The sequence below is a fragment of the Camarhynchus parvulus genome, chromosome Z (genome assembly GCF_901933205.1).
Source record: "Camarhynchus parvulus chromosome Z, STF_HiC, whole genome shotgun sequence".
NCBI lineage: Eukaryota > Metazoa > Chordata > Aves > Passeriformes > Thraupidae > Camarhynchus > Camarhynchus parvulus.
In genome coordinates this window covers 68,865,847-68,893,640 of record NC_044601.1, presented here as the reverse complement: position 1 = coordinate 68,893,640, position 27,794 = coordinate 68,865,847, and the positions used below count along the sequence as shown (strand labels likewise).

Sequence of the window (27,794 nt, the reverse complement as noted above, 5' to 3'; positions counted from 1 at the left end):
GGCGCGGCGCCGGCAGCCCCCGCCCGCCTGCCCCCGCCACGGGCGCCGCGAGCTCTAGACGGGGATTTTTTCGTTTTTCTTCGCTTTTTTGGGCAAAGCCGGAGCAACCGGCGACTCTCTCTCCCTTCCCTTCCCCCCACCTTTATTTTATCCTTTTTTTTTCTTCTTCTTCTCAGTTTTGATTTTTTTCTTTTCGACCCGATTTTTCTGTAAATTTTCTCGCAGCGGGCGGAGGCGCGGCCGGCGCATCCCCCGCGGGAGGCGGCGGGACCCGCGGCCCCAGCGCGGAGACTGGCGCATGCCACAGCCCGCCTCGGCTCCGCTGCCCCCCCGCCGCTGCCCCCCGCCGCCGCCGCATCCCGCCTGCCGGCCCCTTCATGCTCGGCGGACGACATGCCCGTTTTGTAGCCGGGGGCCCCTCCTCTCGTCCCGCATGTTCAGGACCAAACGCTCGGTGCTCGTCCGGCGGCTCTGGCGGAGCCGCGCGCCCGGCGGCGAGGAGGAGGAGGAGGCGGCGGCGGGCGAGCCCGGCGCGGCGGCGGCGGTGGCCGAGCCCCCGGGCGCACTTGGGCGGGGGGCGCGGGTGCTGCCCGGGCAAGGCGGGCCGCGGCGGGCGGGCGGCGGCGGGCGCGGAGGCGGAACTGAAGGCGCTGACCCACGCCGTGCTGAAGCGGCTGAAGGAGCGGCAGCTGGAGGGGCTGCTGCACGCCGTGGAGTCCCGCGGCGGGGCGCGGACCCCCTGCCTGCTGCTGCCCGCCAAGGCCGACTCGCGGCTGGGACAGCACTGGTACCCGCTGCCCGTGCTGCTGTGCAAGGTGTTCCGCTGGCCCGACCTCCGCCACTGCTCCGAAGTGAAGCGGCTATGTTGCTGTGAATCCTACGGCAAGGCTCACTCCGAGCTCGTCTGCTGCAACCCGCACCACCTCAGCCGGCTCTGCGAGCTAGGTACGGCGGCGGGCATGGCAGGGGATGCGCGGGATGCGGGGGTCAGAGGTGTGCAGGGCTTGGAGGGATGTGGGAGTACAGGGGAATGGGGGGCGCACGGGGCTGCTGGGGATTCAGGGGTGCAGGGGCTGGAGGGCATGCGAGAGATGAAGGGGATGCAGCGGCGCGGGGGCTGGAGGTGTGCAGGGGAGGGACGGGATACAGGGGTGTGGAGAACGGAGGGGATGGGGTGCAGGGGCTAGGGAGGACCCAGGGGCTGGAGATGTGCAGGGGTTGGAGGGGATGCGGGGGATGCGTGTATGGAGGGGATACAGGGATACGTGGATGCAGCCCCGCTCACCTCCCGGCCTACAAAACTTTTTTTCCCTTCTGGAGGAAAAAATAAACCAAACCAAACCCGACCCGCAAGAAACAACAAAACCCAGAACACGCACAAAAACTTTTCCGTTGCCGCGGTTTATGTACTTCCTTTTGTATTTAGGGGAGGGGGCGACGCCCCCACCTCCGGGACCCCCTCCCCTCCCGGGGGCCCCGGCGCTGCTTCCCCGCCGTCCCCGAGCGGTGCCGGGGGATTAAGGGCCGGGCGGCCCCGGCGCTGCCGCGGCTCCGCCGAGCCAAGGAGGCCCCGATCAGACAGCCCGAGCGGCAGATAGCAGGGAGACTGGCGCCAGACGGCCCCTTTTGTTTATCTGACAGCTAAATATCAAGGCAATCACCGCCTCGCTGCCCTGCCTCCAACCCCCAGAGCTAAGACAAACAGTTTTGCTAAAAGAATGCCACTGTTATCATAAGTTCCTATCTTTTTTCTTTTTTTTTTTTCTTTCTCATGGCTCTGCCTTTATTTTCTCTGTACTTCTCTAATTCCAGAGTCTCCCCCTCCACCCTACTCCAGATATCCAATGGATTTTCTCAAACCAACTGGTAAGTGGACTTTTTTCAATGCAAGTGTAAGAGATAAAAAAATGGCATAACAGCCCCTTTATCGGGGAAACAGTCTCCTGCCTTTGTCATGCATTTTGCTTTTGGGTTGCTTGTGTGCTTCTGTGCCTCCTGCTACCCCTGTAAGAATTAACATATAATTTATCTAAGCCACTTTGTGCACAAAGTAGGGTTTTAAAACTCTGTCAGTAAACTTCAGAAGGGATTGCAGTGCAGTGCAGGCCTGTGCTGCTTGAGTCAGCCAGGAAAACCATAGGCTCCAGTTGGAAATGGCAGTGCTTCTGCACCCCTGGGTGAATTTTTAGGGATTTAGGTTGGGATCCAGCACAGCATCTCCCTGATGCCTGGGAATCCCAGTGAACCTTGACAGATGGACTGGTTGGATAGAAATCTCTCTAAGTTTTATAGGAGCCTAATCCTACCTCATCAGCTTGGGGAAAAAAATGGGAAAAGAGTTTGAAAAGTTATTTTCTTAACCTTTTAAAATTTTGAGTTTCTTAGCACCACTGTGCATGCCTGTTGCTTGTAATTGAATGTCAGGGTGCCAGGGGAGAAGCCCATTTGAGGCTGGCATCAGCTCTCTTGCGGTTGTCTGCATAAACTCCTGGTTGGCAGTGAGCTCGCCGGGTGTGAGATAAATGAGGCTGGCAGAAGGAGGAGAGGTGGGGAGAGTCGGAAACGCGGGGAGCTCGGGAGGAGCAGCTCCTGGCTTCCTGAGCATTAGTGGCTCTGGAGTGGGCTGGAGTGCGGCGGTCCCTGCGGTCGCGGCGGACGGGGGAGGCACTGCAGGGTGGCAAGGGTGGATACACAGATATTCCTGAAGATTGTTTGGTTGGGGTTTTTCTGGCCAACAGAACGGTGTCTGTGAAGTTACCTCTCTGCAGGGTCTCAGGGCTAAAAGAAACCCCAGCCCTGAGGCTGCTCTGGTGCTGTGGTGGGGTCTCACCCTGCCGGCTGCTCCCTCAGAGGCTGGACTGTCTTTTTCCCCCTCTGCAAACTCTTTGGGAACACTAACGAGTCTTTTTTTTTTTTTTTTTTTTTTTGCCTTTGGGAAATAAACAAAGCTGTTTAACAAACAATTGGGTTGCAGAGCATGAACTACCTTGCCTTGGTGCGAAGAAAACAGGAGATAAGGGCCCATGGATGAAAGAGGGACATAGGGAGCAGGTTCAGCATCCAGGGCATGTGCTGGGATGCAGAAGGGTTGTTCTGTAATAGACTCTGGGGGTCTGCTGGGTCATGAAGTTTTGTGGATTACACATAATTTTGGCTGCATCCCTGCAGTGCTCCCCCAAAAGTTCCTATTTTTTTGCCTTTATGGCTTTTCTCTACACTCATTGATGATCCTGGCATGGGATGCAAAGGGGATTGGAGCTGCAGGAGAGAAGGGTTAAACTTGGTTTTGGTTTCCTGTAAAGATGTTAGGATAAAATCTATTAGCAGGATTTAAACATCCAATCTGCCTCTGCCAGGATCTCATTTTCAGTTAGCCGAATGATATATTTATTCATTAGCAAGTGTTGACATAAGGTAGCAAAATGTGTGTAAACAGAAAAGCCGCAGAACATGAATGTGCCATTTCGAAAGGAAAAGTTATTCCTATCGGCCAATAGGAAGTGATTAACGCTGCCCATCGGAAACACAGAAACGACTGGGTTACTCACCAAAAAGTCCTCCTTTTTTTTCCTTTTTGAAAGAAAAATCCACTTGGCAGCTGAGCTCTGACTAGCGGGGCTGTGACAGGCGCTGGCGGAGCCTGGAAGTCTGTGGTGGCAGGTGGGTTCTGCAAGCTCAGGGTTTCTCAGCATTTCCTCTGCAGGGGGACTGAGGGTTCCCAGCCTCGGTGCCATCTCCCGTGGCAGCTCCCCAGCTGCATGTTGAGAACTGAGGGAAGGTGTGAGGATTTTTTACCTGGATGGTGCCCATCAGCTGTTTTCTCACCTGGGGCCTTGGGTGGGAGCAGTCCCTGTGTTTAGGCTCTGCCAGTGGAGCTGGGAGTGTGTATCCAGCAGGAAACTTCTGCTTTTCCATCAAGCATGATGGTGGTGGTAAAAGTTAAGTGCTCAGTGCTGTGTCTTGTGCTTCATATGGAGAGACAGGCAGATAAAAACCCTGGACTGGTGTGGGCTCTGGCAGAGGTTGCCAGATCAGAGAATCAAAAACAAGTTTGTGTTGGAAGGGACCCTAAAGACCATCTAGTCCAACCCTCCTGCAATGAGCAGGAACATCTTCAACTAGACCAGGTCGCTCCAATCCCATCCAGCCCGACCCTGAATGTTTCTGGGGTGGGAGATCTAGCATCTCTCTGGGCAACCTGTGCCAGTGCCTCACCACTGCCATCATTAACCATTTCTCTCTTTGATCTTGTCTAAATGTCTCTTTTTTTGTTTAAAACCCTTAACCAATGGGGATTAAATCAGTTTTTCTGGAGGTGATGGAGGCTGAGACAGGCTACATTGCAGGCTGGAGGAAAGCAGGGATGGACAAGGAGCTGGGAATCCGCTGCAGGCAGTGAAATGCAACATCAGGCTGTGTTGGTAGGATAGATCTGGTATTTGTGTACTTGTCACAGAACAGAAAGATCTGCCCTTGATGGCTGAGTTACCTGAGGGAAGGCTGTGGGTCAGCCTGGCTTGCTCATTCATAGAATCCCAGAATGGTTTGGGTTGGAATGACCTTAAAAGTCATCTCGCTCCAAGGCAGGGACACCTTCCACCAGAACAGGTTACTCCAAGCCACCTCCAGCCTGGTCTTGGACACCTCCAGGGATGGGGAGGATTTTATCAAGGAGGGAACTATCCCTCTTCCTCACACGGGATGTTGGCTGGGATGGATGATGGAGGAGTGTGGGACTCAGCATTCCTCATGTCCCTGCTGGAGCCTGCAGCTCTGATGAAAGTGAGGTGGATAGTAGCACCCTCAAATAATCCAGAAACATTTTTTGACTAAGCTTCAAGTGGGACAAGGGGCCGCAAGTGGCTCCGTTGTGCTCTGGCGTGACTGGTGTATGAGAGCGCAGGAAACGCGCTGGGATGTCTCTGTGGGGCTGAATGCCCTCCTGTGGTGTCAGCTTTCAGGGGAGCTGGAGGTTTGGCAGCTCCCGGAGCTATTTGACACCTTGCAAGGTTGGGCTGGTGGCCACAAGGAATAATTGTGTGTCTCCGCAATGGTTTCGTGCTGTGGGAAGGCAGAGTTGGGAGGAGATTGGTGTGCACCAGGCTGGACAAATGTCCGATCCTCGACCTCTCTGGGGCTGGAGGTAAAACCAGCCCAGTGCCCACTCCTAACGAGAGCCCCAGCAGCTCTGTGGGCGGTGGGATGAGGGCAACAATGAATCCAGCCACGCACAGGGCACAGACCCCATGAGGGTTCTGCCTTTGACTCCTCCGCCTGACTCTCCGGCCTGGTCTAGAGTTGAGCTGCCCCAGCCCTGAGTTTTGGAAAGGGAGTTCCAGGGGTGATTCATGGATGAGGGGAATTGTCTTCTGGGTGATGGGACATAGGAAGGGAGCTGAGGAAGAAGTGTGGAAGCACATCGCCCTATTGCTAGGGTTGTGCATTTGAAGTTTGTATAGGAGTCTGTCCTGCCTGAGGTGGTAACAGAGAACCTGGTCATGTATGAGCTCTACAGCAAGACAGTGATGTCCCTTATCACAGGAACTCCTCAGGGAACTACAGCTGCAGGCACAGGGAGCCCAGGGCAGGGCAGAGTGGTCCAGCCTGTGTTCAGAAACCATCTGTAGCTCAAGCACTTGAAGCCAGCACAGGGGAATGGTGGGGAAATCTCCTGTCTGGACTAGAAAGAGTTAAAAAAGTAAAAACCCTATTCTTTAAAACATAGAAAGCACGACAAGGAATTTAGAGAGCATATCATATACAGTATTTCACAAGTAAGTCTATTTCCTGTCTCCCCTATTGTTTTCAGTTTGATTAAGTATATCCTGTTAAACTGTATATTCCTGTTAGGGCTTTTACTTTACTCTGATAAAATGAGGTTATGCAGACAGGAATTTCTTATTCACTGGTATTTCAGGAGTGGGATCTGGCAGAATTTCTTTATCAGTAGGGAGAAAATCATCTCAGCTCTCCTTGTGATGGCCTTGCTTTGAATACAAATGTGGGCGAAATGAGGACATAGAGAACCCAAATTTGGAGACACCCAAAGTCCCTCAGGACCAGAAGTTTGCATGAACTTCACAGGTCCTCTGAGCCTTGTTCTTCAGCTCATGGTCCCACATGGTGATGACCAAAAAGCTGGAGTTGTTCTGTAGGACCAGGAGATTGGTGTTGGCTTCTGATTGTTGTCACCTGGAAGAGCAGGCTTAGGGTAGAGAGGTCCAAACCTTGATCTCCAGCACCTGCATGAGATTGGGAGAAACCTCTGAAGGAGCACTGAGAGAAGCTTCTAGAAGGGCAGGCAGTCTTACCCTGCCCTTTGGTGGTGCCCAGAGGAGCGGGTCCCACTGCCCAGGAGGCGGCAATAAGGTCTGCCAGCTGCTGGTGGTGACAGAACTCGAGCAGGGCACCACAAACTCAGCCCGTTCACTGCAGAAGGGCAGCAATGAGACGTTTCCCTTTCGGTTCCCATTTTGGTGAGCTACAGGTTTGGGCTAAATTGGGTGCATAAAGCCACGATTTAAGCATTTTTGGAAGCTCGCTTGCATCAGAACGGCGACAACCTTGATCTCCTTAGCCGGTGACTTGTCCAGAGAGGTGGCAGCCAGCCTGTAATTTCTGCCAGTCTATAATCAGTGCTGGCTGGTGATGAAGCGCAGCCTTGACTGAGACAACGAGTTAGGGTGGATGCTTCTTGATGAACTACCGTCTCTGCACGGACAATTAGTAATCGCTTCCTGCTAAGCCCTTTGGAATGTGTGTTCTGCTCGGGGCGATGCTGGGAGCCTGCAAAGAACCACCTATATACTGACTTACTTTTTTTTTTCTTTCCTTCCTCTGCTCCAGCAGATTGTCCAGACTCTGTGCCTTCCTCCACTGAAACAGGGGGAACTAATTGTCTAGCCCCTGGGGGGCTCTCAGGTAAGACATCTCTTGCTGCCCTTGATCTTGGCCGTGGGTCGCGTTGGCTGAGGGTCCTGACAAAAGGCAAAGTGAGGCTGGGGGAGTTTTGGGAATGCACATCACTGAGAAGTGTGTGCTTAGAGCGGGAGTTGGGTTTAATTTCATTAGCAGCCGTGTACCTGTTGTGCAGAGGATGTGTAGAAATCCCAGACAAGGTTCTCCATCCCTGAATGTGTCTGTACTTCCTTTGGATTCCAGCCTCATGCTCCATTCGTTTTTGGCCAAAGGCAGGAAGAGGTAAAAGGACTGAGGCAGGGGAAGGCTAAGCAATGTTGGTTGACCATTCATTCAGGTGTGTGGATTATGGTGGGTACAGGTGCCCAAAAAGAAGGATTTGGTGTCAAATCCTTGACTTGGTTGTGGGGGCATCTCTTGTCCCTGGGATGAGAGCCCTGCTCAGGTTTTGCTCCTGGTAAGGTCGCCAGCATCCCACATCTGATGCACAAGACTCGTGGTGCCTGGGGAGGAAAGGTGGCCTGTTTTTTATAGAGGGTGTTGCAGAGAGAGTTGATAATGTTTTTGTACCCCTTCCTGATATATTCAGTGATTTCCATTGTTTTCCTATTTGCCATCTCCTTCAGCCTCCAATTGCTGTTACAGGATGGAGGCTTGTTAGGTACTTTCTCCACCCCTCTTGAAGTTTGTGTAGAGACACAGAGTGGTTTGGGTTGGAAAGGACCTTTGAAGGTCACCCAGTCCAACTCCCAACCCCATTTCCAAGGTGTGATGTCTCCAGCACGTCATCTTCCACCCCAGACTGGCCACCTCAGTGTCTCTACCAGGATTAAAGTGTCTGAAACCGTGTACCTGCAGGTACTGGCTGATGTTTGAAGGTGCTTGCCTTTGTGGGGATGTCTCCTTGATTTATGATTTATTCATCACCCTGAAACTGGAATTCGGAATTAGGTCGGCGGCGGCTGCACGCGCGTGTGCATCTGCCCCTGCCTCTCTCCAGGAATTGCGTTTGGTGTGGATGTGATGTCTTTAAGTGAGCCTTGTTTGTTTTTCTTTGGGTGTAATATATACCCTGTCTGTTATTTGAGAGGGGCGCATATTGTTTGTTCAAAGGCCCTAATGAGAATTAATCAAACGAAGGGGGAGAGGGAACAGGAAAACTTGTTGCTGTTTAGGGTTTTTTTTTCCAAAGGCAGAAGGATTTGCGTGTTTTTTTTTTTTTTAAATTGGAGCCTATAGCTTCAGGGAATTAAAAAAAAAGGGGGACTGCAGAAAGAAAAAAGACAAGAAGCAAAACAACACAACAAGGATGTTGTTAGATCTTTTTTTTCTTTTTTTTTTTTTCCTTTTTCCTCCTGAAATACACCCGTTGCAGAGGGGAGGAGAGAGTTCAGTTCCACAGGATACCACATGAAATAAGCAGAGGAAGTACTCGCTTTTAAAAGGGGGCTTTCTGTAAGGTCCAGCCTATTGATAACATCTCGTCTGGCAGCTCTGCTCCCGAAGGGAAGGCAGGAGGTGGGGGCTTGGGCTGCAGGAAATAACATGGCTCGTTCCTGGTGCCTCCCAAAAGGCTGCGGGAAGGGGACCCCCCTAGCTCCTTAATTGAGCTTCTTCCCCAAATGAAAGCACATTTCCACCTGAAAGTACATTTTAAACTTATTCTATTGCTATTATTTTATTGGGTTTTTTTTTTTGTCTCCCTTATCAAAGGTTCCCCCCCTCCCCAAGCCTGGAAACAGAACCTTTTTACGATCATTAACCACTCTTTTTTCCTCCCCAAATGTAATTGTAGCCATTTAGTTTAATGAGGAGCTGATAGGAGAGTTGACTCTTGAAGGGATATGGTTAGCTACCCAAGCCCTGAAACAAAGCCGAATGCCTCCACATGAAAGAGCATTTGTTTTGAATTTGCTCTGATTTACTGGCATCTCCCTTCCGCGTGCAGAAGTGCAGTGCTGAAAATTCCCAACTGGAGAGACCCAGTCAAGAAAGGAAAATAAACGCACTTTGGAGCAATCCTCCAAAGCTCACTTTCTCCTCCTTTTTTCTCCTACCCCCTCCTGCATATTTTAGTTAGCAGAAGAGTGTGTTTGAAGAGGGCTTTAATGAGTTATTGGCAGGGTACGTGGCCAGTGCTTTGGCTTAGTCTTATCTGTGTTTGGGCAGATAGGGATGGGTGATGCTGGGCGGAGAATCCAGCATCCCTCCTACCCTCCAGACCTGTACAGTGTTGGATTTGCAGCTCCTTGGTGAAAGGACGGCTTAAGAAAGGGGGAAAAAAGTAATTATTTTGCTAATTTGGAAAGTGGAGCGGGTGTATGTGGAAAAAGACATCACAGGTGGTTGGTGGTGGTGCCGGTGGGATCCTGCAGCACTGCAGCCTTTGGTCATTAGTGGTGTGTGGTGGATGCTGGTGTAGCAGCAGGATCAGTAGACCTGCTCTGATGTCTCAAAGAGCAGGATTTGGCAAGGAAGATCACTCTCAGCACTGAGAATTTGGGAATGAGGCCAGCCTGGGGTTCACGGCCACTCTGGCGGGGGAATGCATGGAGAGAGGATGGTGGCAAGGGGAGCATTGGAGGGGCTCAAAGTGAGTGTCCTTGCAGCTCTCTGTGAGGAGCCTTTGATGGGGAGGAGCCTCAGATCAGCCAGTGCTGGGCTCTGTCTCTTGCTGGGGCTGCAGGCAGTTGTGCTGATGGATACCAGAGGCTCTGGAGGACGTGTGGCGGGGGGAGCAGCGTGGCCAGGGCGTGCACGGGGAGTGTTTCCCCCTTGTGATAACCACTCTGAGCTGCTCTTTCCCTCCCTCCCTCTTCCTTCTGCTCTCCTTCATGACCCAGGAATGCAATGACCCTGGCTGGTCCTTCACATCATGCTGCTGTCCCCTTCCCATCCCAGCTCGGCTCTCTCTTCCCCAGCCATCCTGTTCTCTGGCTGATGCACCCCTCGCTTCCCCCGAGGCACTGGCTCTGGCTTCTGTATTCTTGGCTTTATTTATTTTCTTATATCATCTTTATTTTTGTCAGTGGTCAGCCTGTGGGTAGGTCAGGACTCCTCGCTCACGGTTGCTCCCACTGACACGGCTGTGCTCAGGTATTACTAACCAGATCCTTTCTGCCCTCTGTGTGGTTAAAGAGCAAAAATATCTCATTGGGGATAAAAATAATTCCCATAAATAGGAGACAGAGGGTGATTTTCCTGTATTTTGAGCTGACTTGCTCTCAGCAGATGTGTTTGGTTGTGGCTTCTTTCAAACAAGCAAAGCCATGGCTGGAGTGCCTGAAGGTGGCTGGCCCATGGTTTGGTGGCATCAGGTTGGTGGGAGCCAGATTCCTGTATGACCTATGGAGAAGCCCTGCTCCAAGGGTAGAAGTGAGCTGGTGGGCTTGGTGCTGGATCTGCTGTAGCAAAGCAAAGCTCTCAAGAAGTCCAGACCTTGTCCTCAGAGAGGGAGAGCAAGTTGAGCTGGCTTGTGTCCTCACCACATCCACTGCTTTTTTATAGAGGTTGTTCCTAAAATACCAAACCTGAGAGGTTATCCAGATTTTGGCCTAATTCTGCTGATTTGCCCCAACTCTGGAAGTACCTCAGGCTCTCCAAGAGCCAGTGGGTGTTGAGTGATGGTGCTTGGCGGGTGCTGGATCAAGGTTCTGCAAGGCTTGAGGCTGGGAAACCAAAAAGGCTCTTCTGTAGCAGGCACAGATTCAGTTTTTGCCTCCCAACTCCACACCAAAAACGCAGGGAAGACTTCCCCAGGCTGGAAGAGCATTGGCATCATTCCCTACTCTGGCTCTCTGTGCTGTGGGACCTTGTCTGGTTTAAGGGACCTCTTGGCTGATTGACATTTCATTCCAAAATTGCGGACAGGCCGGGAATGTTTCACTATGCCTCTGATCCCTGCTGGTATCTGCTCGACGGGGAATAAGCACCTTGTCCAAATCCGGAGATATTTGCCCCCCAAAGCGGCTTCCCGTCGCTCTCCCCTTGCCCATGTAAACAGGATCCTGTGCTGTTTCTCCGCCAGAGCCCTGCCTGTGTTTTCCCGTTCCCCCTACTTCCACCTCCCTCCCCTACGGAGTTTATAACCTCCTGTGAAATGCCTTTATTTACAAATTGGCATCCTATTATAATCTGAAATTGAGACATCTTCCTGTGGAACTAGGATTGTATATTTGTCCCAGGGATAAACAATTGCTTGGGAATTTTTTTTTTCTTTAAGTCACTTATTTTTGGTTTATTTTTGAGCTTACGTCGTTTCAGTATTTTTTAATTTGCTTTGAGCGTCGCGGGGCGTTGCACCCTTTCCTTCCCAGCCTTGCTGGGAGACATGACCCCCTGCTCCTTGCTTACCTAAAAAACCACAGTCCCGTCCTGGAAAGGACAAGGTTATCAGGGGTTAATGCCAGGATGACAGCACTGGAGCCTCTGGAGCAGAGCAGGCTGCCTGCCAGACTAGGAGCCTCCCGGCTCGCCTCGCACATCATCTGACCGTGGCCGACTGGGAGGAGGGAGCTGGTGCTTGGCACTGACCCCGGGCTCTTGGCTTGGCCACCCGCTCCGGTTCCTCCAAGCCCCGTCAGGGCTTTTTTTTTTTTTTTTTTAAGGGGGTTCTCACCCTATGGGGACCCCCCCCGGGACACAGCTGGGATCCTCCTCCCAGCTCTGGGCATTTCGCCGATTAAAATCCTTCCAAAGCAAATAGAATCCATTTAATAATAACTTTTAAGTGCTCTAGAGCCTCTTGAGCCTTTCCTAGATACTCTTGTACAATGTGTTTTAAAGAAGAAATGATAGCAGAGGTGCTGCCCCCATTAGATAGTTTCAATCCATACCTGTACAGCTTCATTAAACCCATTTTTACAGATGCCAGTAGATTTTCCCAGTCAAACGGCATCTTTGGAACAGCTGATGACAAAATGCAAAAGACCCCAGAATCAGCAAGTCCATCACAGTGATGGTGGTGGGAACAGTGATGGGGGACCACGATGGGGTCACCTGCGTTTTAATCCCACAACATGGCATTTTTTAGGGAAGAATGAGGCTAGGAAGGTGAATTTTGGAAGTTGAGTGTCAGTTCAAACCGCGCTCCGCTCGCAGTAGCTGTCCCGCAGAGCAACTTGATCACTGGGGACATTTAAAACTCGGTGGGACAAAAACACTCGTAGAGGAGCAGCCCTGGGCTGGCAGGGATGTGGCTGCATCGTTTCCATGCCCACTGTCTGCCAGTGGGTATCGCTTACACTAAAGGAACCAGTAACACTAGCCACCCGCATTTCCCTGCCATGGGCATGGGGGGATGCCTGTTTCCAGCCACGGTGGCCAACACCCTAACCCTCCCTGCTGGCTTACAACGGGGTGCAGGGCATTTTAGGGTGCCCAGGAGAAAGCTGAGTGTAGGACCCCTGTCCCCAGCCCCTGCTGTGCTCCAGCTGGGTGGCGGGTGGGTGCCAACCCCTCTGCCGTCCCCCGCCGGCATGAATGACCCACGCCGCAGCCTGGCCGCCTGCCTACTGTCACAAAGGAGCTTCCTTCCCAGTTTATTTTCAGCGCTGGGATATTATTAACAGCTGAGGCACAGTCTCTGTTCTAACCACCCTCGCTTTTTGCCTAAATCGCTTTGTTTTCGCCCGCCGCTGGCGTGGCCGCGGTGCCGCCGGGGTACCGGCTGCGTCACGGCTGCTGTTGAGGAACAGAGGGCACGGAGGAGCCTGATCCTGCACGGAGCTGAGGGCAGGCAAGGCAAGGAGCTCGGCAGCTCACAGGATTTCCGCCTGCTGTCTTTGGATTAGCCCCTGGGTTTTCCTTTTTTTTTTCCTTTTTTTTCCTTCCTCTATTCTTCAACTTCTTTTAATAAGTGCAACATCTTGGGTGTTGCTGTCTGTCTCTTTCTGTACAAGTTATTTTGCTTTATTTCTCTTTTTTTGGCCTTTTTCCTTTCATTTTCTTTTCCCATTTTCCCTATTTTTTCTTCTGTTTTCCTTTGCCTTTTTCTCCTTCTTTTTCTCCTTCTTTTTCTCCTTCTTTTTCTCCTTCTTTTTCTCCTTCTTTTTCTCCTTCTTTTTCTCCTTCTTTTTCTCCTTCTTTTTCTCCTTCTTTTTCTCCTTCTTTTTCTCCTTCTTTTTCTCCTTCTTTTTCTCCTTCTTTTTCTCCTTCTTTTCTTTCTTCTTCTCTTTTCCTCCTTTTCCTTTTTTCTTCTTTTCCTTCTTCTACTTGTTTTCTTTCTTCTTCCTGTTTTCCATCTCCTTGTTTCCCTTCTTCTTTTATTTTCATTCTTAATGCAAGAAAAGAGCTTTTCTGGGCAAGCATTGCAGGGATTTTCCATCCCCATCCAGGGGAGGGTGGGGGCTTGGATCCCCTGTGCACAGACCTGCTGCCACCCTTCAGGGGGTCTTTGCCCATGGGGCTCAAGTCATCAGTTCCAAAAAGCTTTTTCCAGGATATTTTTGGGCTGCTGGGAATGTGATGTGGTGCTTGCTAACAGACAGCAAACTCTCATTTCTTTTTTCTTTTTTTTTTCTCCCCTGGTTTTTTCCCCTCCCTTCTTTTGGGTTGCCATTTAAATGCATGATGATAACTTTCACCCTGTTAATTAACAGGAAACATTGGGACAAGACAGGAAATTACATCAGTCTTTTATGAGGAAAGAGCCAAGAAAAAAAAATGCAAGAAAACATAGTTATTAGTGAAAGGAAAGAAAGTGCCAGGGGAGGGAAAAGAAAGAAAAAGAGAAAAAAAGAGGAAAAAACACCATCTCATAGGCCCTGCTTTTCCAAGGGAGGCTGCTCCAGTACTTGATTTTATTTTTATTATGTTGAAAAATATTTGACTAGCAGGGTCACCTTTGCTTGAGCGCGACGGTCCAGCTTCCCAAGGAATTTTTTTATTTTATTTTCATGCTTTTTCTCAGCTTCCTTCCCCAAACTGTGAGGCCTAGGAAGCTCTTGGCCGGGAGACTAATTTTGGTTTGGCTGCTCAGCCCTTCAAATTGGTCCCCACCCAGTGTCATTATCTTGGTTTTAACTTGCAAGGGAAAAAAAACAAAAAAAAAAAAAAAAAAAAAACCACCCTGTAAGAGCTGGCTCAGCCCTTCTCTACCCTTTTAACCTCACTACACAAAAAAACCTTCTGGCTTCAGCCTCGCTGGTTGGGTTGTGCTGGCAGTGCTGAAGCACTGTGGGCGGTTGCAGGAGGTCCTGGTGATGCTCTTGGTGATGCTCCCCATGCGTGGGGACCTGTGCCTGCTCTGTGGTCCTTCCTCTCCCTCCCTTGGCCATCACGTGGGATCCCTGTTGGGGTGCTGGGTTTGGTGAGCCAGCTTTGGGGGGAAGTCCTGGCTCCTGTGATTTTTCCCTGAGGACGTGGAAAGGCAAGTTTTGCCATTAAAGGAATAATTCAGTACTGCTTGGACTCTTAACCCTGGTTGTAAATATGTATCTTGCAGATGTATGTAATAAGTGAGGCTGTAGATGGTTAAATAATGAGCAAAATCTATTCAATCTCTATGTGTAGGTCGAATATGTATGGAGATCATTTATTCAATGTATTATTTATATAATTATGTAAGATATAGTCAACATATGATATATATATTCTATAGATGTATAGGTTGAATATATTAAATATATTCATCGTATACTGAATATGTTCCATATTTGTATAGAATTCTATGTAATGCTTACACAGGTTAAAGAGATTTTGTTCATAGAAGCCAGAACTTCATCAATAAGAGGTGACTTTGTGGCTGCTAGGATGGTGGTGGAAATTCAGACATCTGTCACTTTTGCAAGTGGAGAGGTTGGCTGTGGATCCAGTGATTTTTGGTGATGGAAGGCTGTGGGTCGAATTTATGGGTGATAAAAATTGCCAGGTGTCACTGCTGAGGAGGAGCCCCCTCCATGGTGGGTGATGCAAAATAATACCAGAGGAGCTGAGCGTCTGTCTGCACATTGGTGTGCAAGGTGAGGTTTTGAGTAGAAAAGCAGGGAAAATGGGAAAATAGTCAAGAAACTAAGCCATGGGATGAGGCTGTCAGTGACCTCGTGGCTGGGCTCCGGCAGCACCTTCCCAGGCAGAGCGGATGGAGTCAATAACTCCATAAAATCATTCTTTGAGCAGGAATCAAGTAACAGGAGTTTTATTTGGAAAAGGAGCTGGGAGTCTGAAGTTACATCACTGCATTTGAACTGATGAATTCATTTTCTTTGGAAGCCAGTCTGAGACTTTTTAGCTCATGATAAGGAACAAACCCATAAATCATAAGCAGAGGCCTGTAGTTTTACTGTTCTTTGTCACAGCCAAGCATGGAAAATGTATCCTGGGTGTCAAGAGCATGAAGCCTTGGCTTACCTGAGAGTTGCACTGCAGTTATTTTCTGGAGAAGCTGGTGTGCTGCTGGGCTTGCCAAGCCCCAGATTCCCTGGGCTTTATCCCTGTGTGAGGATGCTCCTGCATTTTAGTGATGCCCAAATCCTTTGGGCTTCAGCGCCATGGGAGGATGCTGCTGCATCCCAGTGATGCCCAGTTCCCATGGGCTTTGTCCCTGTGGGAGGATGCTGCTGGCTGTTGGTGACACCCCAAATCCCCCGAGTTTTGTGCCCATGGGAGGATGCTGCTGGCTGTTGGTGATGCCACCTTGGTCACGGAAGGTCCCCTCTCAGGACTTTGCCACCAGAATTGGGGTGAGATGAGCCACGAGGAGTTTTGGGGCTTTTTTTTAACCTGTGTGCTGCTGACCTGCCCCATTTTATGGCCCGGGGCAAACCTCTGCTGGCCTCTGTCTGCGAGAAGGGGGTGCCAGCTCTGCCGGAGTGCCGGGAGGGTTAATTACTTAATGAATATAATATTCTCTGTAATTGCTGCGCGTTATTAATGCAGAGCAAGGTGAGAGGCGAGGGGAGGGGTGTGCATGTGCATGGCCAGGCTTGTGAACTCCTTCCCAACGCCATCCATCCTGTCTGTCCATGCCCTGATTGCCCCTTGCCCGGGCCGGGGCTGGTGCTGTCCGTGTGTCCGTCTGTCCGTCCATCCTGGGTGGTGACCCTGGGATGTACGTATTCCATGTACGGCGTGCTCCGCCGCCTGCTCTTAGGAATAGGCGTGATTAGATTATGAAGGCAGACAGAAGTAATGATTAACTTTTTCAGTCTGCCTGCTGTCTCCAGTCTGGCGCTGGGTGTTTTTTTTTCCCCCTAAGTAGGCCCTGGCCCCGCGTCGACAGGGTATTAGGTTGTAAAGAAAGCCAGGAGGAATGAAGGCAAGGGAGGGAGGGGAAAGGGGAGGGAGGGAGCCTTTTCCATCGGATCCGGGACTGGAATTTATTGGCAGGAATGCAGTAAGTGCTCCAAATGCCAGCCCAGCTAAACAGTTTTCATAATTGTTACGGAGCAGGGCACGACGAACGTGAAAAGGACTTTTGTTCCTACTCTGCTTTTTCCATGGGTTTACATCCCTGCGAGGGAGATGCTGCTCTGGGAAAAGTTGCTGGGAGAAGTGGGCTTTTTTAATTTTTTTGGTGTGGGGAGAAACATATATTTACGTCTGTTTTCAGTCTTTAGGGGAGAATTCTGGGTCAGTGTGCTGCAGGGAGAGGGTTGAGGTTTTTTTCAGTGTTGGAATAAGAGCAGCAGTGATGCTGTGTTGTGTTATGTGTGTGTGTGTAATACCGTTGGGGGGGGCGGAAAAAAAATCCTAACACACATCGGTGTATTAAGTATCCATTTGGAAATCCTAGACTGCTCTAATTCAGTTTTTATTAAGGCCCTAACAAGGTTTTTAACGTGTAACCCACATGGTTACATGTTGTCGGTGGAGAGCTGTGGCTTTCCTGGGGGATGTATCCCTGCCCTCCCCAGGGCATCCCTGGGTGCCGGATGACCTTTCCTGCCTCGCAACAGTGAAGCTTTATTTTTCACTGCAAAAGCTTTTTAAGGTCACCCTCTAACCCCCAGCTGGGTGACTGCGTTGAGGGGGCTGTTACCCCATGGCTGGCAGGGCCCTGTGGCCTCTGGTGGCTTCAGCATCTGTGGTGTGATTTATCCCAGAAGGGAGATGGGCAGGATGCTGCCACAGGAGCCTCCAGCACAGCCAGAGCCGGGAGAGAGATTCTTGGCAAGCTCATCCCCAGGTCTGATTTGCATTGCAGTAAAGTCAGGAGCCCTTTGTGCGCTGGTTTCTCTTTCTCAGAAGGTTTCTGGTCGGGATCTGGGTTGGGTTTGGGTGGGGAAGAGGTGTGTCCTGGTAGCTGGGGTGAAGCATGGAGGTGGCTGCTCCTCTCAGGGAGCTGGGGCTGGGACCAGCCCTGAGTCACCGGGAGCTCCCAGGGCAGCATCTCATGAGCTGTGCTTTCCAGACGGGTCTCTTGGCTGATTTGTTACAAAAGCGAGATTATTTTGGGTTGCCTCAAGGAAGGGGAGAAGGTTGGAGAGTGCACAGGGCAGTGGAGCACCTGCACCGCCTCCTGAGCCAGCAAGCCCCCACCAGCACAGAACGGCAGCACATGCAGCAGAAACAGGATTTCTGGGGGGTTTCCACATGGATCTGCTTGCCCCTGTGACTCTTTGGATGGCCTGGGAGTCTCAAAAACCCCATGGATTTTGTTGGCAGGGCCGCTCTGGAAGGGTCTCAGCTCTTGCAGCATCCCTTTGTCCCACCCAACCGTCGAGTTGGAGCCTGGGGAAGGGATTCCCATCCTACTGCTTTTTTGAAACAAGGGAAAAGTTTTCCCACACCTTTGAGGGGTGCAGAAGGAGAGGCAGATAAAGAAGGTTCTTTAAATTAAAACTTCAAAAATAATTAGGCTGACTGTATACTAAACAACAGCAAAGAGGCCCATTTACTGTAAATATTATGAATGGATTTGGCTGGCTTCTTCATCCCCACCCTTCCTCTAAGGCTTTTCTCTGAGCTGAGTCGAAATTCGGCCTTCAGACAGCACAGTACTCTATAATTTGCATGGCTGATGAGGCCTGAAGCCTGGTATGGAGGAAACTGGAGTCAGCTGGCTCCTCTAACCACTGGAGACAGGCAGACAGGCATTTTTGGTGTGTGCCTGCATATTCCCCCCCCCCGCCCCACCACCTTGTAGCTCCAGCCTTGCTTGGCTTTTAAGGAGAATGGTCACAAGAAAAGCGTTCTTCTCTTCTAGAGTCGTTTTAAGCCGTGGTAATTGATTAATCACCGTAATTAGACAGTAGCAGTGACTAATAGGATGTTTATGAATCAAATTTCTGGTTTGGTGGACTCCATGAACTCGGCAGTTTCACTCAGGTTCTTTCTCTGCTGTCCTGTGAATGCAGGGGATGTGCATCACCCCATAATTTTTAATATATTTTTTAATATTTTTGGACATTACTCCTGGTCCAGCCTTGCCATCTGCCATAGTGGTGTTTGCTCTCGAGCCCCTGTAAATCTGCAACAACATGCTTGCAGGACTTCTTTCTTTTCTTTCTTTTCTTTCTTTTCTTTCTTTTCTTTCTTTTCTTTCTTTTCTTTCTTTTCTTTCCTTTTCTTTCTTTCTTTCTTTCTTTCTTTCTTTCTTTCTTTCTTTCTTTCTTTCTTTCTTTCTTTCTTTCTTTCTTTTCTTTCTTTCTTTCTTTCTTTCTTTCTTTCTTTCTTTCTTTCTCTCTTTCTCTCTTTCTCTCTTTCTCTCTTTCTCTCTTTCTCTCTTTCTCTCTTTCTCTCTTTCTCTCTTTCTCTCTCTCTCTCTCTCTTTCTCTCTTTCTCTCTTTCTCTCTTTCTCTCTTTCTCTCTCTCTCTCTCTCTCTCTCTCTCTCTCTCTCTCTTTCTCTCTCTTTCTCTCTCTTTCTCTCTCTTTCTCTCTTTCTCTCTTTCTCTCTTTCTCTCTCTCTTTCTCTCTTTCTCTCTCTTTTCTCTCTTTTTCTCTCTTTCTCTCTCTTCTCTCTCTTTTCTCTCTCTCTTTCTCTCTTTCTCTCTTTCTCTCCTTCTTTCTCTTTCTCTCTTTCCTTCTCTCTTTCCTTCTTTCTTTCCTTCTTTCTTTCCTTCTCACTTTTATATTCTTGCTGAATTAACCCCCGAAAAGGGCAGGGCTGGGTTCCAGGCTGGGGGAAGGCTGACTCAGGGCACCCCCAAGCTGGGGTGGGAACTGAGGGGATGCCCTCAGGGGTGAATCATCTCTCACCCACCATCTCACCTGGCCTCATTTGTGTCCTGATTTCACAAGGGGGATTCCCAGCTGTGGGGAAGGTGGTGGCAATTTTTGGTTGGGTCACCTGGGGACTGGGCAGAGCCCTCCCAAACTTTCAGGTCGCAGTTAATACAAACTTGAACCAAAGCCCAAGAAAAATGGGGAAATATGAGACTCCTTCCCCTGATGGCTTCTGCCATATTTTATCCTGCTTGACCTCATCAGACTCAATCTTAGTAAACATCAGCAAATTGAAATCTTGCGGTGAAACTTAACATTTATTTTCGTGCAAGGTTGACTGATTTTGCAAGGAACAAGGAGTCATTTGAGTGATTGATTGGACAACTTGCTAATAAATTAAAAAAGTAATCTTAAGGCTCTTTAGCCTGCATGGCTACCATATATGCTGAGCAATAAGAGCCGGTCTAATTAGACACAGACACAAATTTATGGTCTAGCCTGTCAATCCAGGGATTAAGGACTGCATAAGTACATACTGACACGATGGGCTGTAATGGCTCCTGAAGAGATGTTATGGTCTATCATGTCAATAATCCGCAGATTAAAGGCTCCCTAAGTAGGTGTTGATGTGATGGACTGTCTCAGCTCTTGGGGCTCTTCTGCTGGGAGCTGGAGGGACCCCACGGGTCCCCAGGGCGGTGCTATCCCTGCAGAAGGTGAGGGATTATTTCTCCTGCAAGCAAGGGGAGCTTAGCACAGGACCATGCTTGAAATTAGGCTTTCAGGAACCATCCCAGCCATCAAAAGCAGGGGCTGCTGTCGGAGGGGAAGCTGTCTAGCCCTTGTGTGCTGGGAGGTACAAAAGGTTTGGGGCAAACACTGCTATGGGTGGAGTCTCCATGCTGCCCACAAACTTTGTTAAAGGCACAAAGGACCTTTTCTGCAGTAGGATATATCCTTTAATGTGGATTTATCCTTTAATTTGAACTTCTTTTTTCCTTTGCTTTTGCTGAATGTACCTGGAAATCTGGCTTTTAGGTATTTTTCATTGTTTCGTTCATTTGTTTGTTTATCTATTTGGTGTTTTTTTGTTTCTTGGTTTTTTTTTTTTTTTTTTTTTTTTTTTTTTTGTTTTGTTTTTTTTTTTTTTCTGTTTTTCCACCTTTTAAGTCACTTGAGAGACTAGAAAGGAAGAGGGATTACCCTTTTGGATGCCCGTTTTTATTTGTTTTGACGAACACACTATGCTCTGTGTTCTCCCCACCTTGATGTAGTGCCTTTCACTACTCAAGTGAGTGGTCAGGGGGTTGTTTTTCCTGAGATCCTACAAAATCAGCACTTGCCAGTAGCAGAGGGGTAAGACTGCCAGTGGGGAAGTCCTGAGGACCCTCCGGAAGGGCATTTAAAACCCCTTGGAAGCCTCTGGGTTTTGTGTCTCTATCTCTTGCACATCCAGGAGCAGGGGAAGAGGAGGGTCAGGGCCCTATCCCGGACACACAGATGCCGCTTGAGGTCAGCCAGGGGAGATTATCGGGCGCGAGACGCGCTGAGCTCGGTCTCAGCCCTGGCCCCAGCCAGACACGTTGTGCTGACACCAGCCCAGCCAACTTTTTTTTTTTTTAAGCACAAATGCCCTCCGTGTGTGCTGGTGGATAAGGGAGGAAGGACTCTGTGCGTGTTCATCTGCACCTTGGCAGTGCCCGGGGCGCTTATTTTCCAGCACAAAGCTGTGTCCTGGAAAGCCAGGCAGGGCTCTCTCCAGGTCTTTCCAACAGCACAAGGAGCTGGAGCTGCTGCAGCCAGTGCAGAGGAGGCCACGGAGATGCTGCCAGGGCTGGAGCCCCTCTGCTCTGGAGCCAGCCTGGCACAGCTGGGGCTGCTCAGCTGCACAAGAGAAGGCTCCAGGGACACCTCAGAGCCCCTGCCAGGGCCTCCAGGGGCTCCAGGAGAGCTGCACAGCCACTGGGGACAAGGCATGCAGGGACAGCAGCCAGGCAATGGCTTCCCAGGGCCAGAGGGCAGGGACAGATTTTGGGCTATTGGGAATTGGGAATTGCTGGCTGGGAGGGTGGGCAGGCCCTGGCCCAGGGTGCCCAGAGCAGCTGTGGCTGCCCCTGGATCCCTGGGAGTGCCCAAGGCCAGGCTGGATGGGGCTTGGAGCAGCCTGGGACAGTGGGAGGTATCCCTGCCCATGGCAAGGGGTGAAACAAGATGATCTTTAAGGTTCCTCCCAACCAAAACTCTTTTTGAAAGTGAGGGGACTTTTGTTAGCAGTTCAGGGTGAATGCTACCTTGGTGAATTATTGTGCCAGGGCTGGTGTTTGATGGGACATTCAGACCCAAGAATGAGGGAGAGGAGGGGGTGAGATGGTGAGAACTTCTGGAAGAGCATGAGAAGATGCTCGGAACCAAAACCGCTTTTTGGAAAAATAAATGTATATGTACATATATTACAAAAAGTGTACATACCTAGTTCTGAATACTTCCACATTTGGATAGCTTGATTTGCCTCTAAACCTGATGTCATTGGTGAAAGATACAATTACACGCATTTAAAATCCTCATCAGTAAGGCCATTTTATTCCTCTTTTCAGCTTTGAGTTGCTGTCACAGATACTGGTGATAATCTTGACAGCCCTTGATGTGGTCAGCTGGGAGCAACCCTGGTGGGTCAGATAGCTCAGTGTGTGCTAAACTTGCTTTATTCTTTCAAGGTTGGTTGACTACAGGAAAACCTTTAGCTAAAAAAAACCAGAACAAAACTCAAAGATCCCCAGCCTAGCTCCCCTTTACATTCATGAACCTGGCATTGGGACAAGGCTGAGATCTGAAGGACAACACAGATCTAAAACCACCCCAGGACAGGAGCTGTGTTGTTGTAGTTTATTATTATTATTAAATTCAATTTTTCTAAAATGCTTTGGTTCTCTGTGAATTAAAAATAGAGAACTTTTTCCTCCCAATCTCCTAATAAAACTGCTGGAGCTTGGAAAGAAAAAGTATGGATGACATGCTTTCATCAAATTCAAGCTCACCATGTGATGGAGAGAAAAGCCACACCAGAAATTTCCTGCCACTTCCAAGCAAGGGGAGATGTGAATCCTTCTGCCACAGCTTGGAAGAGCCAAATTTGGGTGTTTCTGTGGTGTGAGTGTCCCATACCCACTGTTGTGGGTATATCCTTTAATGTGGATTTATCCTTTACTTTACCCACTGTAGTTTCTGCAGTGTCAGTTTTTTGGGGGGGTTATTGCTTTGGTATCCCATCCTGCTGGATTTCTGCATGGATGAAGCATTTTCAGCAGGATCCTGCCCTGAGCCCACAGACAGCATTTCTCCCCAGTGTGGAGAAATCCTGATTGTAGGCTTTTATTGGGAGAGTTCAGGCAGGACCTGATGGTTTTGGAGGTCAGGGCAAGGGGTGGGCAACCTCACAGCCTCTTGTGCTGACTGGGGAGTTGAGACTTAGCTGGGATGATGCTCTCATGGAGGACAACGGATGCATTGGCAAAACTGGGGCAGCCTCTCAGGGAAATCCAGGAAGGTGTAAAAAGTATGGGAAAAAAAAGGAGAGTTTTCCATTGGGGATGGGATATGGTGTAATATGGTTGTGCTGGGGCATCACTGGTGATGAACCCTCCGCACCAAAATGACAAAAGATGTTACCCCAGGGGCTTTGGGGCATTGCCTTGGTTTCTTCCCTCTGTGAGGGGCTAATGTGAGCGGCTGTGCTCTGCAGACCTGGCTGTGAGTGATCAATACAACCAATTCCCCAGATTCTTGAGGGCACACTCACTTTATTTTCAGTTGTTTCTGTACTATTATTTTTTCACAATGAGCTTGCACAACGCGCCGGGGGGAGCCTGCTGGAGCCCCAAGGCAGGCTGTGATGGAAACCATGGAAAATCCTCATAAGCCAGTGATAGCAGCAAATGGAGGGATCCTTAATAACGAAATAATGGCGCAGATGTTTATAGCATTAAACATTATCATTGTTTGCTGGGACATGGGAACGCTCCCAGTTTGCTGGGAGTTTTCCAGGCATTTAGGAGGGGATGTGTTTGCACTGAGGAGCTCGTAAAAACGATGCTTTTAACTCAAAACAGGCATCCCAGAGGGTTTGCAGACGTCTATGGGCTGTGGCACACGAGGACGTGTTGAGGAGGATGTGGCTGTGGGTTTTCCTGGGATCTGGGTTTTTGTGTGAGCTTGCAGCAGGCGGAGAAGGGAGCTGGATGGTGGGTGCCTGCCATGACCCCAGGTTGCACGGGGTGAACCCAGCAGGGTGTTTTTGAGCATAATACTTCTGTTTGCACAGATCCGTGATTATTGCCGCCAAAAAAAGCCTTTTGGGGGAAAAAAAAAAATAAGTCTGTCACTGTAGGAAGCATCTCTTGAGTCACTTTTTCCTTCTCTCCTGCCACCTCCTCTCCTGCCGGAGTGATGCCACTGGCTTTTCCCACCCCTTTTCCTGGTGGATGCCAGAACCAGGGAGGAGAGTAGGAGCAAGGGGGCTCCTGTGGGGTCCCAGCAACTGCAAAAAGCAGCTTTGGTGGTGGCTGGCAGGGAGGCCTGAGCCTGTTTATCCGAGCTGAGCCCTTGTATTCTCATGGATTTTTGACTAGACATGCAGTCAACAGCTGAAGCCCGCAAACGGAAGAGGCTCTGGTGTATTTATCCTGTATGCTGGCATCAGCTCCTTAAAAAAAACTCAAACATCCCGGATTACCTAAGATTCGTCCTTGAGGTCTGGTCACCCCATGTCATTCAGAAACCTAGTGCGATTCATTCATGAACTTCCAGCCCTCCATAAAGGTCCGTTCATTCATCGCCAAGGCAGTTTTCTATTTTTTTCTATTTTTAAATTTTTTTTTATTATTGGTAGGTTTGGGGTTTTTTTTATTTTCCCTAAATGCTCTAGCAATTAAATAGCTCTCTGTAAGCAGCAGTGAACTAGTTGTTACATGGTCTTCACTAATGCAAGCACAGACACCAGGTGAAAAAGTCCTTTTTTCCCCCCTCCCAACTCCTGTAAGGAATGGTTTAATGTTCGAATCAATAAAAACCTGTAGGAATTTCAGCAGGGGTCCAATGGCTCCAAAATTTCCCCAGCTGCTGTAAAACAAAACCCAAAAGGCTCCGAGCATCCCTGGCAGGCTGACAGTGTGGAGGGAGGTAGTGGGTGGTTAACAGAGATCTCCCTTTGGATTGAGGAGCATCCTTCCCCTGGATCCAGAAGCAACATTCCCAGAATCTTCTCTCTCCCAGGCAGGTGGTGGAAATTCCATCCTGGGGGTGTTTCTTGCCCCTCTGGATGCACTTTTGCATGGATGGCGCCCTGTCTGTGTTAGTGGGGAGGAAGTAACCCAAACTGCCCTCCCTGCCCCTCCTCAGCCCCAGGTTTCAGCAGGACATAAAATTACCCACAACAGAGTCTTGTGAGGCACCAAAAAAGGGAGTGGAAGGACAAACTGGGCTGGCCCTGAACAGATGCTGCCCCAGGGACCACCCCAGCATGACCAGAACCCCCATCCCTGGTTTAACCTGGGAATGAGGGTCCCTATTTTCAGACATCCACAGTCAGGCCCATTTTTAGTAGCTGCCTCCAGCAACTGGAGAAATATTTTCCTCGCTGGCATAGAAATGAGGAAATTAAAAGTGTGTGGCTGGGCTTTTTTTTCCTCCTTTTTTCTTCTTTTTTTTTTTTTGTTGTTGTCTCTCCTCTCTTAAAAGCACAGCGCAGGGCTTGAACGAGATGTGAAGAAAACTGGGAAAATGGGTTTATCAATAGCAAAAAATAGAGAGAGCAGGCCGCCAGCATGTTGCCCTGGGGAGGGAGGGCTTGGGGGGGTCTGCAGGAAGAGCTTTTGGCTGCTGGGTCACCCACCATCCCAGCTCCACTAGTTTCTCTCATAGTTCAGGGGATTATTTTGGTAGTGCTCACTCACTTGCATTCCCAGCTCGATTTTTTTTTTTTTAATACTATTATAGAGATGAATAGTTCCCAGGTCGTAACATGCCTACTAAGGGAGGAAGGAATTACCCGGTGAGCAGCGCCAGGCTGCTCGGGATCCTCCGTCAGGAAAAGGGGCTTTCTCACATTTTTTCCCTCCTCCTGCCTTGCTTTTTCCTCCTACATCATTGCCATGCTGCGTGGGGTAATCATGGGAAAGGGAGTTGAGACAAGGGCTGCACAAATGAACTTCTGCCTTTTTTTTTGCAAGTTTTTAGGCCATTTTCGTTAACCTGTGTGAGATTTTTTGGCTCCCTCTGTCTTTTGGTTTTTCCCAAAGGTTAGGGCGGCATCTTATGCCCCTATACTGCCCATGACCCAGGCCCTGCAGGCAGGGAAAAGCCCCACACACCAGAGCAGTCAAGTTCTCATCCCCTGTGGTCCCATGGAATGGGTTTCAGTGTGGTTTTCTTAGCAGCATTTTTTTTCAGTGTCTGTGCACAGTACATTGTCGTTTATGGAAATAAATCCATCGTTCAGTAGGTGAGAATCAGGGGGTTCAGGTGTTTGGTGGCACAAGCATCTCACCCATCCTGTTGGCACTGGAGGCGGTCCTGGTGTTGATTTGGGTGAGGGTGGCTGTGTCATTGTCACTGGAACTGTAAGTCCAGCCAGAACTAGGCACTGAAACGACCCAGGAGTGCCATTTCCAAGTTCTGAGTTCCGGGTTCCAAACCTGGAAATGTTTTTTTGGAAGTAGTGGATGCACTGTGGACATTGATGTATGCGTGGAGAGGACCATGAAGACATGGGCAGGCAAGGTCCTGCCTGTTCTGTGTCACTTTTGGTTCATTTTGATTCCCTTGTTGCTAAATCCCTCTGTTTTTCTTTTCCCCCTGCTGTCCTGCAGATTCTCAAGTTCTTCAGGAGCCAGGGGATAGATCACACTGGTGTGTGGTGGCATACTGGGAAGAGAAGACACGCGTGGGTCGGCTGTACTCTGTCCAAGAGCCCTCCCTGGATATCTTCTATGATCTACCTCAGGGGAATGGTTTCTGCCTCGGACAGCTCAACTCGGACAACAAGAGCCAGCTGGTGCAGAAGGTGCGCAGCAAGATCGGCTACGGCATCCAGCTCACCAAGGAAGTGGACGGCGTGTGGGTGTACAACCGCAGCAGTTACCCCATCTTCATCAAGTCGGCCACACTGGACAACCCTGACTCCAGGACGTTGCTGGTTCACAAAGTGTTCCCAGGGTTTTCCATCAAGGCTTTCGACTACGAGAAGGCGTACACCTTGCAGAGACCCAACGACCACGAGTTCACGCAGCAGCCGTGGACGGGATTCACCGTGCAGATCAGCTTTGTGAAAGGCTGGGGCCAGTGCTACACCAGACAGTTCATCAGCAGTTGCCCCTGCTGGTTGGAGGTTATTTTCAACAACCGATGACTCAAGACAGAGTGAACTCATGACATCTATACTACTTTGCTGCTATTACTTCCTTCTGAGTGCTTGCTTTTCATGCAGACTTTTTTTTGGTTGTTTTTTTGTTTCGTTTTGTTTTTGTTGTTCGCCCTTCTTCGTTTTGAGAAATAGCTTATGAAAGATGATTTTTTGTTGTTGTTGTTGTTGTTTGTTTTTTTTGTTGTTGTTGTTTTTGCCTTTGGGGTATTTTGATAAATATATCTATTTTTTAAAAGTGTGAATGACCAATAACTCTCAGAAGGGCGAGAGAAGGGTGCAGTGGGGATAGATCACATGAGATAATTACTTCACGCCTCTCAAAAAGGATTATTCAATGGGGATCGATGGATTTGAAAGCCACTAGCTCTATGTTACAGCTCCTTCCTTTGGACAGCACAAGGAGATGACTGTGTTTCTGTAGGCACCACCTTCCCAGTGACGGTGACACCGAGACCCCTTCCCCAGCAGTGCTAACCCCGCGTTGCCGCCGAAGGATGGTGCAAAACCTTCCCAGACAGGTCCTTTACCGACCTTTCGTGTTTCTCTTGTTGCTGGGTTCGTGTCTTGTCACTGTGTTTGTTGTTCCACTGCTTTTTCTATGTTTGTTATGATCGTTGATTGATGTAAACGGGAGAGAACAACAGTGGAGGGGACTCCGGGCATGGCCCGTGCTTTGATCATTTGAGCTGAGATGAGAAGTGACAGAATTCTAAACCTAAAAAAAAAAATAATTTAAAATTAAAACTAAAGAAAAACAAGTGGGAAAAACAAGAGAAAAAGTGTTCACAACAGTCGGTGTGTCATAACCTGCTTAGATCAGGTTATCCAGGTACCATCTTATCTGGAAATGCAGTTGTGCTTTCATTTCTTCTTGAATTCATACACGAGTATGATACTTTTACACTGTTCTTAGCTCAATGAGCATGTTTAGACCTTAACATAAGCTATTTTTCTAAATATAAAGGTTTAATTGAACAAGAGAGCATTCTTCTTGGAACTTTAGCATTGTAGTGCTTTGGAAAAACACCCACACAAAAGAAAAGACTCCTTAAAAAACCCTGAGATTTATTAAAGAAAAAAATGTATTTTATGTTATATATAAATATATTATTACTTGTAAATATAAAGACGTTTTATAAGCATCATTATTTATGTATTGTGCAATGTGTATAAACGAGAAAAAAGTAAGAAAGATGCACTTTGCTTTAATATAAATGCAGATAACAAATGCCAAATTAAAAAAAAAAAAAGAGAACACAAGATTGATGTTTTTTCTATGGGTGTTATCATCCAGCTGAATGTTTCTTTTTCTAAAGGAGTCTATGTTCCATTAAAAAATAAAAATGTACACTT

At 49.1% G+C, this 27,794-nt stretch overlaps 1 protein-coding gene across 1 annotated transcript; it reads left to right on the top strand.

The window, feature by feature from the left end:
• Positions 1-27,794, top strand: SMAD7 (SMAD family member 7). Its single transcript, XM_030969062.1, is given in 5 exon segments — positions 1-552; positions 554-945; positions 1,813-1,866; positions 6,847-6,921; positions 25,888-27,794. Coding segments are annotated over 5 exon segments (1,314 nt in total). The 5' UTR covers positions 1-298; the 3' UTR covers positions 26,427-27,794.